This window comes from Cheilinus undulatus, linkage group 13 (genome assembly GCF_018320785.1).
Source record: "Cheilinus undulatus linkage group 13, ASM1832078v1, whole genome shotgun sequence".
NCBI lineage: Eukaryota > Metazoa > Chordata > Actinopteri > Labriformes > Labridae > Cheilinus > Cheilinus undulatus.
The window spans coordinates 33,783,859-33,799,641 of NC_054877.1; the positions used below are offsets into that span (position 1 = coordinate 33,783,859).

General features: G+C 38.8%; 1 protein-coding gene across 6 annotated transcripts in view; it reads right to left on the bottom strand.

Moving 5' to 3' along the window:
• Nucleotides 1–1,563: 1,563 nt before the first annotated feature.
• LOC121520047 (F-box-like/WD repeat-containing protein TBL1XR1) overlaps nt 1,564–15,783 on the bottom strand; it is a 33,202-nt gene continuing 18,982 nt past the window's right edge. For 5 of the 6 annotated variants that reach the window (XM_041803276.1, XM_041803274.1, XM_041803275.1 and 2 more), the window contains 7 exons: nt 14,544–14,604; nt 14,030–14,151; nt 13,712–13,786; nt 13,351–13,478; nt 9,007–9,172; nt 8,760–8,861; nt 1,564–6,212 (listed from right to left, as the gene is read on the bottom strand). In XM_041803276.1, the coding sequence (XP_041659210.1) occupies nt 6,186–6,212; nt 8,760–8,861; nt 9,007–9,172; nt 13,351–13,478; nt 13,712–13,786; nt 14,030–14,151; nt 14,544–14,604 (681 nt within the window). In that variant the 3' untranslated portion in view covers nt 1,564–6,185. Of the gene's footprint in view, nt 6,213–8,759; nt 8,862–9,006; nt 9,173–13,346; nt 13,479–13,711; nt 13,787–14,029; nt 14,152–14,543; nt 14,605–15,783 lie in introns of those variants that run through there. The other variant, XM_041803277.1, reaches the window with a different exon arrangement.

The following is a 15,783-nucleotide window of genomic DNA, read 5'->3' on the forward strand; positions in this document are numbered from 1 at the left end:
CAGCACCATGGTAACATCATACCATTGTAAGAAAACATGTTAACATTTTAAAATAGGAAACATTTTACAGGATCAAGCATAAATAATTTGATTATTTTCTTTGCTTCAATGAGTAGTGATGATTATTTAGATAGATAGTAAATTTTGCTTACCATTGCTTTAACTTAGGATAGACCATTTTCTTAATCTTCAAGGACGGCCTTGCTGAAGCAAAGGAAAGAAAACTTTCTAAAAGTCTAAATAACAAATATTGGACGAAGCCTAAGTGAAGTCAGCTATAATAATAATGATAATCATGCATGCGCCTTTCAAAGCATTTAAGGTCACCTTACAAGAAAAGGTTAAAACAAGACAATAAGTTCACAAAACATTCACAAGTACACAATTTAGCAATAAGTTAAAACAATGAATGAAACAGTTGACTGAAAGAAATCGGTCAGACTGGATATGCCAGTCTGAAAAGATGGGTTTAAGACAGGATTTGAAAATGGATAGAGTTAATATGACGGATGTCTGGTGGGAGGGAGTTCCAAAGTCACTTCAGTTTTATCACTGTTGAGTTTAAGGAAGTTGTGGGGGAACCAGAATTTGATTTCCTGTAGACATGCACAAAGGGTGGAGTGAGGTTACTGTTACTGCATCAAAATCATGTATGTGAAAGTGGTCCAAATGTGATTTGAAAGCATCAGATTTCAGTGTGACTTGTTCTGCTCAAGCTGTCATAAGTCAGTTCTGGGTTGAAAAAAAAAAAACGATTTGGGTTACTTTGGCCTGCAGTGTGATTGCAGCCTTAGTAAACTGCATCTGTTTGTCAATGTTTGCCCATTAGCATTTAACAAAGTATGACTCTGAGCTGCTGATATTTTTTTCTTATTTTGCCAAAGTATAGGCCAAGTACATTAATGTAGCTAATGCTGTTTCAGGGGAAAGTTTAGGGGGCACTGGTTTAATTTTGTTCATCCTTAGGGATAATTTATTCAGTTTTATTACCAAATGTTGATGTAATCTAGTCCATATTTACAAAAGAATCTGAAAACTACATGACAGCAGATGTAGTGAAGGTTACTCAGACTGAAGTCATGAACAGTCTGATGTCACAACTGTGATAAATCAACTCAGTTTGTCTTATTGTGTTTGTGTGACATGTGACACTGGTTTTGTGCCTCCTATTATCTAAAAAAAAAAAAAACTCCCTGAAGGATCCTCTGACTGAAATATGTACTGATTAGATTTTGGAGGTCAGAGGCCAAGGTTGTCAGGCTGCACATCTCAAAAACGCTTCATCGATCTTAACACTTAGCACAAACACCAACTCTTAAATTTGTAAGTCAAAGGTCAAAGCCACTGGGCCTCATGCTGCAAAGTAATATCTCAAGATCACTTTGATTTCCAGAAAAAGGCATATAACAAGGCAGTGGTTCTGCTTACCGTAGCATACTTCCTGCACAAGCACATCTATGCAAATCTGCTGCCCACAAAAAAAGTGTTGTCTGTGCAGCAGAGTGGAAATTAAAAAGCAAAGACACATACACATTAATATTATCAAAATATATTTTATTCTAGACCTTGAAATCTGAGTGATATAACAACAGTCAGATCAGGAGGCTGCAGGTCGCAACCACGTGAGTGAGAGAGAAAGAGACAAAGGTGAGGGCAAAGACAACACAACAAAAAAAAAATCTGCAAATTGATATTTACATGTTCTGTGTTATAATACATCAATAATGAAATCCAATCAATTTTATATGTATTTATATATATATATTTTGTTCAATTGGTGTATGTAGCTACAAATAAATCAAGATTACAAAAGTTTTGAGAAGTACAAAACCTTCAAGGACTCTCCAACATAGCAAAGATAGAATTAACGTTAGTACTTTTGTAGGAACAAAAAATAGCAAACACACTTGAATGCAGTGTAAAAAGCTTCTCATCTAAAAACAAAACATTATAAAATACCATTCCACTGTCATAGACATCATTGAAATAGTGTCTTTGTGGTACAGTCCAATCACTGCTGACTGTATTAAAGCAAACTTCAAAATAGTCTTTAGCTTCAGTACAAAATTTTTGAAAAACATTCTGAACAAGACTTTCGAGACGTGCGGCGACTTGTGTGTGTATGTGCGTGAGTTAAGCCTTTAGCAGGACAGGACCTGGAATGCCATGAAGGTGGCCTGGTTTTGATTCGACGTAACCTCAAGAAGACCCTTGTTACCCATCAGACACTGCACACTTTCTGCATTAGTTCAGATTCATCTTTAAGAGCATTTTGAACACTGGATGTGTTACTGGATGTGTTTTTAATGACTTGAATAAACACACCTCCCTGTTTCTCCATTTTCATCTAAAGTGCAGGAAAAAAACCCTCTGAAGGGCTACTTGTTTTTTTGTTTTTTTTGTTTTTTTTTACATTTTTCTATGACTGTTTAATGGTATTTTATAAAAACCATTCCTCTTGGCCACACCTCAAGGTGATGCACAAAAACACCACAAACTGATTTCAAAAAGTAACTTTAAAACCCACTCTTAGCGTATGAGTGGCATTAAAAAGAATCCCCTGTGATAGCACAGATATATATTTTATATATATATGTTATATGCAGGTTACATCAATGCATTTGCTGCAAATCTGCTTGAACTTAAAAGCAGTCTTGTTTCAAAATGCCAACTCTGAACACTACGAACACAAGCGCCATCTATCGGTGCATAGGCCTGAATGTAGCCTGTCTCCAAAGAATAAGTTTGTGTTAATGCTGGACATGACCCTATATAAAGATGGACAATGTCTCAGATCCCGCAAAAGTGAAGCCAAAACATTTCACCTCGTTAGCTACTGGCTGCATTTCCATCACTCCTCCTTCAGATGGGTAAAAAAAAAAAAAAAAACAATAAAGAAAATGTGCATCAAATTATTAATTCTGAAATCACAGTTTCTGTCTTCAAACTTCTTCTTGTCTTGATTTATATCCAAAGATACAGCTTTCAAAGAAGCTACGCTCTGTTTTGTTTCTTCTGAAATGGACAGCTCAATGATTAATAGCTATGTTGGCTCCAGCAGATTTCTGGAATATAAGAATACAGGAGGAATGCCCAGGGAAAATGTTAAAAACACTAATAAAGGAGTGTTTTACTATAAAATCCAATGCAGAAACTGCTCTTTTGATACACATTTTTCCTTTCTAAAGTTGGCTGTGGCTTATAGACCAGGCTGACATGAAGTGTTGAGACTTTACTGCAATTGCATGCAGCTGCCCCATGACATTCTGAACAAGACCTTACACAATTTGGTTAGGTGGTTAGTGCCACTTTTTAACAGCTTTTCTTCCTTGGTTGGTCATAATCCTGCATTTAAAGAAAATAGGAAGTATACTGCAGTGTTACTGTTACCATTGAGTGCTGGTTTGACTGGAAACACTACTCAATATTGGCATGTTACAGGGGCATGAGGACAGGGTGAGTTCATCCCACAAAAATCATCGGAGGCTGAGAGCTCAACTACTGGACTGTACCTAGTAGATGTGCAATCCCCATACTACGAAAACAGATGGTAAAATTCAAAATCTGATTACAATATGTTTAGTAAAGCCAAGTTAACAGTTTGCTTACAGGAAAAAAAGCTTGTCCTCCACAAAAACACTCTAATGCAGCCATTGTAATTTACGTAGCGCTGTTAGCTGTGTAAGCTACTTTGATAACGGAACTACATAGGTAATGCAGCTGGACCTAAGCTCACAAAGCAGCTATACATCCATGTTATCTATGTAGCTGAGTTAGTTTAAGCTACGTTTGCTAAAGCTCACGCTGCTTAAGCTAACTTTGCCATAAACAAGAGCTACCTAGCTAACATAGCTGAAGTACTTACACAGCTAACATAGCTATGTAGCAAACATAGCTAAAGCTTAGCTCACAAAGTAGCTATGTAAACTACATAGGTACATTGTCTATGTAGCTATGCTAGATTTAGCAACGTTTGCCAAAGCTAACTTAGCTATACTGGCTTATGCAGTAACCTAGATTACATAGCTAGCATAGCCAAAGTTGACAAAGCTAAAGCGAGCAACTATTCGTGTAGCTACTTCTAAAACATTTCTATACATGATTTATTATTGGTTTAGACTGCTGAACTTTTTTCTGTTTATTTATGAAATGTTGCTTAGTCTGTAATGTTTGCAATATTGTTTTTGTTCAAGAATGTAATGGCCAGACTTGAATAAATTTGAATTTAAAAAAAAAAAAAAAAAAAAGCAAAGACTAGAAATTTGTTGTACTGGCCCAGCACTTTCAAGTTATTTGGTGTCTAAGATGAACGGCCTGTGAGAAGGGCTGTCAGAGATGCACTGTCTGCAGCTGCAGGACCCCTCTCAAATGAAATTAAAATTGTCACACAGGATGACAGTTTAAACCTTTGCCCCCTTTGGGAGATTCTAAAAAACAGACTTCTGCTTATAAAGTGGGGCAACTTCAATTCCAGACTTTACTGTAGGTTTGTGTATGCTATGTCTGCTTTAGCGCTACACGAAAGTCTGTCCTGCTGTGGACTGGACTGTTATCAGAAGGTTGAATGCATGTTTTGGTTAGCAGTAGGAGCAGGATGTTAATATTGTTGTGTCCCCAGCCAATTCTTAACGCACTTTTCTTGATTTCAGAGCCCCCTTTATGAGGGGTATTTTGGCTTCATTTTTGTACAACAGAAGGAGGTAGAAACATTGTCCATCTTCATATATAGTCAGTGATGCTGGACAGAAGCTGCCTGACAGTAAACTCTGGCAGGTGCTGTAGTGCGTTACTGAGTCCTGTATTAGACATGAAAGTTGTGTTACAGCATTATTCAGGATGTTTATAAGCCAACTGTAAATAACTGCTCATAGTTCAAGACTGTGATATGACCTCCAGTGTTTCCATTAGGTTGAGAAGTGAGCTGTGTTTTAAAAGGCTCCATAATGGAGCCTGTGTCCTGCTGAGGATGTGATCCTCCTGATGATGTCCTCGAGGGTAAACCGGACACAATTACAAAGGCTTAGTTTGATTATCGTTCAGCAGTGGATGGCAACAAGTCATCAATTGAGGAAATGAGTAAAATTTAAAGTATTAAATGTTTACATAGATGGATATGAGCAGTCACAGGCCTGATTTCCTGTAGCTTTATCTCTCTTTCCCTTCAGGTCCAAGGAGCTGTGACTGGCGACAGAAGTCAGACTCTTCCTGTGCTATGTTACCTCACTGCTGACACCGATGTGCAGCTATCTGTTGGCGAGCCTGAGATGCAGACTCGGGACGAGCTCAGTGACAGAAACCTGAAGCGTTGGAAATCTTTCTGGTCAGCACACGTACGAACATGAGATCCACACAGTATTTAACACCAATATAGATTATCTTTCAGCTCGGAGGTTTTAAATTCTGTAGAGCTCTATGTATATATTAACCTGATGAATTGTGAACACCTGAAAAAAACATTTCTGAGGATAAAAGTTGCAAAAACAAAGGACAGTTTTCCTTTGATTAACTGCTTTAGACTTTGTTAAAAACAGCAAGAATGGAGCAAATCTCTGTTAAAAAAGAGCTGCTGTAATTCCATTTCAGCTTCTGAGCTGTACACCTGCATTTTCTGAACCCTAACAAGTGCCACAAAGTGAATTAATGGATCTCCCAATGAACAGCTTTGAACACCCATCCTAAAAGACACCCCCCCCTTCTCTCCCACCCAACATGAAATATAAAACCCACAGAGATCAGTAAAATCCAAATTCAAAACAAAAATGTCCACAGGACACCAGATGCTGACATATGCAATATGCACACACCAACAGACACACAAATGTGTAAATTAAGGTACAAAGGATAAAAAGAGGGAAGCAGGATGGATCCTGGTGTTTTGGTTTGTGTGTGATGGGACCGTTAAGTTTGTAAAATGGGACAACAGAGATGTGTTTTCCCTGCAGGTCTGTGAGAGCGAGACACATGTCCAAACGTACCTGTTGCATGTCTGACACGTGCATTGAAACAGTGTGTGGTGAAGGTGTGGTCCTTGTGTAATCACGATTGGGGGGGGGGGCTCCGTTTGGCTCTGACGGTGGGCCATGGCCTCTGATGGGACTACAGCAGTGTGGCGGACAGGCAGGGACAGTCAGTCATTTTGGCTATGTACACATTCGTAGTCGGTCCATGGCTCCCCCAGTCGAGTGTCATTTCCTCAGGTCTAATACACAAACCTGGAAAAATAGGAAGGAGTCAGACACCGGGAAAGGCTTCTTTTTTTTGTAGCAGATGTGAGGATCATAATCAATCCCATGACTTGTTAAGGGGACACTATTTTGTGAAACAAGCCTTGAACATTCAAAATCATTCTTTGTTTTTAATATTTGAGAGGAGCTTGAACAAACTCTGATTGTTCTCTTCAGTAAAAACAGAACTTTAAGGTTTTTACTGCTCAGCTCTTCTGCTGAGATTTAGCATTTTCTGTTTTATAGCACTGTTAGCTTAATATGCTGATGATGCCACTGAATACAAAATTTAGCATGCATGTCGGCTCAGGATAAGAATGTAGTTTATTTTTGTTACTAAAGGAGACAATTGTTATGAAATTACACTACTGTTATTTGAAGAACAATAAATCATTTAATAGTGGTGTATGTCCCATCGCTCTCTGTGAAAATAGACATTCAAAGAGGAAATATAAAGAAGAAACACAATGTGCAAACACAATGTTGCACTTCTTCACCGTTTAAACTATGTTCAAGGGTTACCACAATACCAGATTTTTAAACTTTGATACTATTCTAGTAAAAATCAAATCAAACCAATATATGATTTGATGCTACTACAACTGAAATACCCAATACTGGGCAGCTCTCTTTAGAATTACCATAAAAAGCAAACAAATGACACAGTTCACACATATTGCACAATGTCTCCAAACAAAAATGTGCACTTAGCAGTACTTTTCAGGGTGGTTTTGTTTTAAAACACAAAACTGAATAGCATCAAAGTTTTGAGAATTCTGTTACCCTTCTGACATTTTTAAATCATGTGTAAGATTTTTGTCTGATATCATCATCATCAGGATAAACAATGATGAGGACTACCTTCCTGTCTTGTTCTGCCTCTGTGCACTCCTCAGTGTGGTGCTGTTTCAATTAACATCTTTAAGTGTTTACACAGAAGGACACAACTTGAGCTGAACAATTCTGGCACATACACTGCTCTTCCTTTTGGCTGACATCTGTGGTGCTCACATACAGGTGAACTAAATGTCACCGGATGAACCTGCTTCTCTGGTCTCTCGTTCGTGTTTACTGTTCAAAGGCAGCAAAGCTACATGAGTAGGCAAACCTGACTTATTCTTTTAGTTTAACAGCTCAAACTTCGGATTATATATTGCAGCATTATTCCTGATCTGAATTTAACACATTTTACCTATTCATTTTAATATATGTTATTTAAATGTAAAAAGCTAAGTAGGCCTGAGAGCCTGAACTATTGATGCTGCAATTTAGAGAATGTGTACAATGAAAATTTCCAAGTTCCAAATGAAGAAAAAGAAATTGTGTTTTGTTTGCTTCAATTACTGTACTGAAAGCATACTGAAGTGTGACTTCAAAACCGAGGTGTGGACCAAACCCAATTTTTTCTGTACCATTACACTCCTACCAGACTGTCTACTTTCCTGCTCTTCTCTTAGCTCCAGTTCACTCAGCCTCTCTTTGCACAGGAGACACATAGTGGTCTTTACAGTAAAAAAGATGTGCTTTCATCAGTATCAGTATTGGCTTAAAGTTTGGAGATACCAGCATATTCCCAAAAAATCCAAAATCCCTAGAGATTTTGATACTGGTCCTAAAAACAATGTGACTTCCCTCCACTGTCTTCAAACCCTGCAGGTTTGATTTAAGAGTCTCTGTAGATCATCCTGACAGTCAATAAGCATTGACAGCAACTTATGTTGCCCTTTTGTTAGACAGCAGCCTGATAGCTGCTATATCCCTTTAACTCTGTTGAGCTGGAGGACCATAAACATATGAGCGATGGGGTTCTGCAGCCAGTCTCCTATCGTCATCACTCTTTGTTCTCACTGTCTTCAGGTTGGTGCTTAAAGCTGTTCCTTCTCAAAGTTTTACAGAGTATCCAGGGGATTTAGCCTGCACTAGGTTGAAAAACCTGCTTTGTAGAGTTATCATTGAGAATAAGCATTCACAAAATAAGCCCGCCGAGAGAAAAAGTATCTCTTATTACTGACATAAATATCTAATAGGATGATTTCATGATTTGTAGAGAATGACTGTAATAAGGAAATGTCATGACTATTTTAAAGAGCAGCTGTTACTGCTGTCAGATATCACAGCTTGTGGGTGGTTCAGTGTTGGAGACTTACATTTCTGACACTAATGGCGCCATCTAGTGTTCAAAACAAGACCTGGAACATCAGCTATCAATCTTCATTTGACTTTTTGATGCGTGTCGTAAAACTGCTGAGTTTAAATGCTACTCAGTCAGTCTCTTGAACACTTGCTTAACACACAACAGCCCACATCAGCCAACCTCTCTTGTGACTGTGGGGAAACAAGAAAACCTCAAGCATTAAGTCAAGCACTTAACTGCAGCAGAACCCCGATCCTGACCAGAATGGTTTTATGGCTTAGACCTCTAGTACATAACGCTGACTCACACTTTTCCTGGGTCAGCAGTGTGCTACAGAGGAGGTGCTACATTCAGCAGTGATAATGATGTGTGTGACGGAGCATTCAGGCAACACAACTCACCGATCCATCTGACGCGCTGGCTCCTACTTTGTCCCCTGTGGCGTTCCAGCATACCTCGAAGATCCCTCCTGTCCCCCGGTAGCTGTGAACTAAAGCACCCGTCTGAAGAAACACAAACAAGAAATATCAGACAATGTGGGCGACAAATCACGATGGTATGGAATCTGTGCACAGACTTGCTGTCATCAGATTGCTGCAATGTTCATCAGTGTTCATGTAGTTGTAGTTGGAAAGAAGCACCACATACCTGAGTGTTCCAGATGTGGACACACTTGTCAAAGGAGCCGCTGGCGAGGTGCCGGCCATCAGGGCTGAAGGCCACACTGTAGACAGGCTCCTGATGGCGAGTCAGTGTGTGGATACACACCCCGCGCTCCACATCCCACAGACGCACCGTTGAGTCAAATGATGCACTGCAGAGAAGAGGACGAGTGAAAATGCGTCCAAGTTGCAATAAAATTCGCCAACACGTATTGAAATAGGGATGTACACTATAATGACTGGCAGCTGTGATTAATTGATTGTGCCTGTGGAAAAAGACTGGGTTCATCTAAAAGGAAAAACTATTTCTTCCCTTATGTATTAACTGTATCTTCATCTCAGACATTATCTTAGATGTCTAAAACAAAAGTTTTTCAGTTTTATAATCATTCAATGCTGAGGGGGAAGATGACCTTATGGAAAAATCTAGTGGATAACAATGTCAATGTTCTTTCTGCTCAGGCTCCTCAAGTTATAGGGGCTGCATGGGTGTAACCCTGTAGCGCCACCTTATGTAATAACGCTGCATTATGTAATAACCCTAACCATAGGACTTAGTGTGGGCTCCAAGGTATGCCCTACCCAACTACCTTGCCCTAACTCTATCCGCTTAGTGACTTATGCTTAAACCTAACCCCCCTTCAGGGCTCTAGACTAAACACCTAGTCTTAACCTTAGGACTTAAGGTGGACTCCAGGGTATACCCTACTCTACTACCTTGCCCTAACCCTAACCACTTAGTGGCTTCCAAATGCGGCGTTATTACATAATGTGGCACTACAAACCCTAACCCACTCTGTTTTGTTTGGCCGGCATCAATTATGATTGATGTAATTTCCAAAAGTCACAGCAGCAGCTGCTCTTCCTTCAGAAGCTCAACTGGTTTGGTTTGTGCGGCAAGCTAATGTCAATATTTGATCACTCCATGGCTGAATCTGCCCTAACCTTTGCCATTATCTCCTGGTTTGGTAGCCTCTCATTAGGCGATAAAAAGAGGTTAGAACACGTTGTTAAGGTTAAGGAAAGTTATTGGTATTAAATTACCTGATCTTTCTTGTACTTTTTACAAGAGTGTATTATCTTAGGCTCAGGACATCATCCAGTGTCCTGATCATTCTCTTCTTGATGATTTTGAGCTCCTACCCTCTGGCAGGAGATTCAGATTTCCAAAGGTCAAGTCCAACAGGATGAAAAACTACTCAATCACTCAAGCCATTACACAGCTAAATTTTAAAAATAAAAAAATATGATGCACTTTATCTTAACTACAGATGTCTGTAGATGTTTCAATTGCCTTTTAATGTTTTTTTTTGTATTCATGCATTTCAGTGATTCTCTGAATTTGTCTTGTGTTTCTCAAGTTTCATGCTTTTTGCTTGGCTGCAAAGAAAATTTCCCTTAGGGGACAATAAAGTTGAAGTTGATTTGTAAAATTTCCTCTGGGCTGTTTAAGCCACTGTGACATCTTTTACAGCGCAGCCCGGTTGCTGTGCTGCAACTCATGCTAGTTGTAAACACTGACACTGACTCAGACAGGAGGAGGAGGAGGTGAGGCTGGTCGGTCAGTGAGTGTGAAGGGCTTCCCGGCTCTGACCTTTAAGTGTCAGAGAAACACTAGCTGAAGATTGGGTCTAGGTTTGAGCTTGTGCCTGTCACTAATCACTCTTTTATGCTTCTGTTTTTTGGCTGACCACCAGGGTCAGCCCTACACATAGGTCTAAACTATATTTTCAGAGTCGTACCATACAGAGTCGGGTTTAGTTGTACTCAAAGCCATTTGAAATGGCTGCCTTCAATGGGGATTACCTTGGACGTAACTTTAGAATAGCGTTAGTTTTAGTAGAACAGGACCACATTTCTGTATGACATAAATAAAAACAACACTAAAAAAGTTTTAATGATATTAAAGGTTTTTTTATGCTGTTCTACCTCCTGCTTCAGCATGAGTTAGTGAGAGTTATGGGGATGAGGGGTTCATTGAACTGTGAGTGGTTAAAAGTGATTAGCTCAGACTTTTTTCACGGCAGCAGCTTCGTCAAAACTGGATACCATGCCTTTATTAAAGCAGTATGAGACAGCAACACTGAAAGCTTTTCATAACAGAAAAGATGTTTTCCCTCTTCTCCTGGTCTGTTTCAGCACGGTTTGTGATCGTTATGGGTAGGGTTTGTTGGTGTATCCCATGGCTGCTGCCACAGTAGCTGTTAGATCAGATGTAGCTGTAGCAAAAAGGCAGTTTAATTGGAACTGGACCACATTTCTTTTTTAAAATGAGCATAGAGCTACACCAAAAGATTGTCTTGGCAGAGAAGATGTTTATGAACATCTCCCGGCGTTCATTGTCATCAGTTTTATTCACTGAAAAGTAGGGGTGCACGATAAGATGATCTCAGATTGTGAAGAAATATAATGTATTGGTGATCTGATTAATCTGTTTTATCGTAGGATAGGCTCTACTACTTCTCGCTCTGTGCTCCCCCTCCCTCCCCTTCTGCTCCATGATGCAGCAGAGCCACACACTAAAAGTGAAAGTCAAACTTAAGATTTAGTTCTCATGATGATTTCTAACTCTAACTCTATTTACAAGCCTTTCCACCTGGCAAGTAAACGTCAGGATAACGCAGTCACGGGTGAAACATTATAACATCAGCATCTTTTTACGGAGGGAGGCGGTGATGTCTGCGAGGTCCAGACATGGATCATTATTAGAAAATGTTTTAAACAGTAAAATCATTGATTTACATGCATTTCTGTGGCCTACATTCATACTGCTGCAGCACGTAATCCTGCCTTTCCTCCTCTTCTCTCCTTCATTGTAAGCAGCAGACAGGTGCCAGTGTGACACGTTTAAGTCACTGCTCATCACAGCCTTATTCAGAGCAGTAAATCAACGTATACATGACCTTTTTTAAACAAAAATCAAAATTGCGTTAAAATAACATACAGTCACTACTTAACTGCATAACCACATGTCTCAAGAATTCATCAGATTTGTGTCATACTTATATTTTCTCTATTTGGCAGTCTGTAATCAAAGCTGAAGTAAAAGTGATGTTAAACTGCATACTGTATGAACAGGCTACTTGTTTAAAGCTTCAGCTGCAGGAATTCTTTTTAAAGACTATATACTTTAAAATGCAAATCAAAGTTTCAAAATGTGCTCAGTAAACAGTAAAGTAGATTTGAAAACACAGACAAAGACACATTATAATTCTAAAGTGGTGCAGAAAATTTAGAAGACAGAATAGATCAGAATGCAGGAAAATAAATATTTGTAACTTTAATATATTGTGGGATAAGACCTCAATATATATATATATATATATATATATATATATATATATATATATATATATATATATATATATATATATATATATATATTTCTATACACACACACACACACACACACACACACACAAACATACATACATATAACGCATTGGCCAACAGAATGGTGTAGAAGAAATAGAGAAAAATCTGAGAAAAGGTCGTTTTTTCTGGTCACTAACATGCAAATTTGTCTTAAAAATTTAATGAAAAAAATCGCAATAAAATCGAGATTGTCATCTGGCCATATAAATAGTGATATGATTTTTTTCCCATATCGCCCACCCCAACCAAGAAGCTCCGCTATAAACAATCTAAGGCATGTAGCCTGTCAGCCCAAGAGTAGTGCAGAACATCATTTTTATAAATATCTCCACCACACCCAATCTGTAACATATCCAACCTGTACATAACAATTTTTAAATACTACTTATAATTTGTAAGTTGACGTTTTATATTTTATACTGTATTTACTAATGCTCTTGAGTGCACTACTTTAATTTGTCCTCTATTTATTGTGCTATTTTCACCAATTGCCTGCTTTGTCTAAACTACTTTTTGCTGCTGTAAATTGGAATTTCCCCTTGTGGGACTAATAAAGGAATATCTTATCTTACCTCTTATCTTATTTTGTCTTGTTGCTTTGATTGGCCTGTCATGAATATGACAGACAGACTGTTTCTATAATCACCTTTCCAGAATTTTTTAAAAGGTTCTGCATGTCCCAAACCCTTTCTATGGAGAGCGTTTGGGACATGCAGAGAGAAATATATCCATGAAATGAAACAGTCTATCTGGCCTGTCCAGTTCATGCTATGTCTATAGCGCTGTAGATACTTTTTTACAGGAGAGTAGGTGGAGCTACTCCTCTCCCCTGTCCGGCATTACAATAGGCATCCCAGATAGTTGGGGTCAGCCATATGATTGGTTTGAACCCAGTCTTATTTACCACTCAATGGCAGTACAATATATTGTGGGTGATCTCAACCTATGATCTCACCTGGCTAGCATGAGGTTAGCGCTGGGGTTGTTGGTCCCGGGGCCTGTTGGGCTCCACTTGATGGTGTAGATTTCTTTACTGTGAGCCTGGAGGTCATGGACACACGAGTCCTGCTTCATACTCCAGATCTATACCAGAAATAAAGAAGTCATCCTTTAGTGTAGCTTCATGTTAATTTACTTAAATATTTAACCTGTTTACTTCAGTTTATTGCAATACAATCAGCCTTTTATGGTATCTTTGTTATATAAACTCATAGCGCTACAACAAAAAAACTGGGGCTATTGCACAGCTCTAATCTAGACACTTCCTGATGCCTTTTTAAGCCAGGTAAACCTTTTCTGTTATGAGCAGGACTGACCTTCAGTGTCATGTCATCTGAGCAGGAGGCCAGCAGGCTGCCAGTGGGATCCCACTTGATGGCGTTCACTTCATTCTTCAAAGACAGAGACAAGTTATGAAATATAAACCGGTAACACAACTCATCTTCACTGATGCACATAGGATACAAAATAATTAATTCTGGGTGCACTGATACTTTAATGCTTGCTCTCACACAGTAAGTAGATTTATGTCAGAACATGCAGAAAATATCAACTTCCCACAATGCTTAAAGAGAAAGAGATTTCTGTATCCCTTCCTGTCAGAAAGTAGTGCCAACACAGGAGTCTTGTCTCACCGTGTGTCCCTGGAAGGTCTTGACAGGTCTGTCCTGACCGAGCTTACACACATGGATGCACATGTCTGTGCTGCAGGAGGCAAATGTGTTGTTGCTCTGCCAGTCCACGTCCAGAGCAGGAGCTGTGAGGAGGCACCGAGAGAGATAAGCAGTGCAGTTGTGAGGTTTGCAGACAACATAAAGATAGCATGAATATGTTGGGCTTCAAATAGATTTCTTTTTTGGCTCTTACAACTGAAAACGCCTTTGACAAAACTCTAGTTCAGACAGTTGTGAAGTAAAACTGTGTTGAGTCTGTCGCTGTGTTAAACAAACCAAACAATGTCAAAATGCAGAGCTGCATTACTAAATGTGTCAAGATAAGCGGTGCAGAATAAGGCAGTTTGAGATATCAGTCTCCATCTGAGCTTTTATTGTCTAACTAGAGTTCAGCTAAAGGTAACATCTGTCTGAAAACAATAACACTCTTCACTGAGAGTTATGTAGGACAATACAGCTGACTCCTGTCACTCACCAGAATGGAAAGGAAACTGCTGCTTTGCTTCTCCTGTGTGGGCGTCCCAAATAATCGTGGTCTGTGTGGAAGAGGAGACATTTATTACTTACACTTAACTTCTATCATTCTCAATACAAAATCAGTCACTGCTTTTAACAGCACAATCCTTGGCCTCACTTTTATTCAAGGGTAGTTTACTGATTTCATCTGTTGTTGCTTTGCTGAATTGAACTGCATGTTCTGTTTTATGTGAAGTGCTTTTTAAAGCAATAGAAGAGAGGTGCTTTATAAACAAAGATATTAAATGATTATTATAAAGAAATCATAAAACAAATGTAGACTTTATAGTAAATCCCATTCAGGTGACGTGGATAATGTGAACATAAGGAAAGGATGTATAAAAGTATGCCCTTTATCCCCACATATATCTGAAGCTGTTAAATCTCAGAGAAATCTGTGTATTCACATGAATGCTTAAAGTAACACTCGGCATGTCATTATATTTCTATGCACTAGATGGCAATGTTGAGCAATGTCTTTAAATTGTTCTCACAGAAATCGAGTCTGTCTGACTTTGGTTCCAAAGGACAGGAATCAATATCTGCATTTAGCTGTCTGTCTTTAACAACAGGATTGTACTTCCCCTTCTGTGCTCTTAACTGAAAGTTAGTCACAGTTTACAGCAAAAAAACATCCAAAAACCACCAGGAAAACGTGATCTTCAAGCAGAGTTGATAGAGTTTTATAGGCCGAATTTAACAACACAAACCAATAAATTAAAATTAGTATATGAGAGGAAGGTTGTCAAAATTTTTGATACTTTGGAACTTTTTTCAATACCATGTGGTTTAAATCAGTGGTTTCCAGCCTGGGGTCTGGGAACCCCTAGGGGGGCGCCAAGGATCTTAGGGGGGACGCAAGGCTTTTTCTGCTGTTAGGCTGCCAAAATTAGATTTGCAAATATTGACTAAAACCATGATAAAGTAGTTATTAAGTAGTTTATAAACGTCTTTTGATAAAAAAAGCATGCATAGGCCTTTGTTAGGATTTAATCAGTGAAACTGTTAAAATCTATGTTGATTTTTAGCAGCAGTGTGTTTCTTTTTCCTTCTCTCTTGGGTCCTAGTGGGGGCTCCGCTGGGGGGGGGGGAGCACTGGTTTAAATGATACGATATTTGTTATTTTTTGCTTGCTCAGTGTCAAAAGAACCAAAGTTTGTAGTTTTGTCTAAAATACAGCTCTATACTTGAATTTTAAC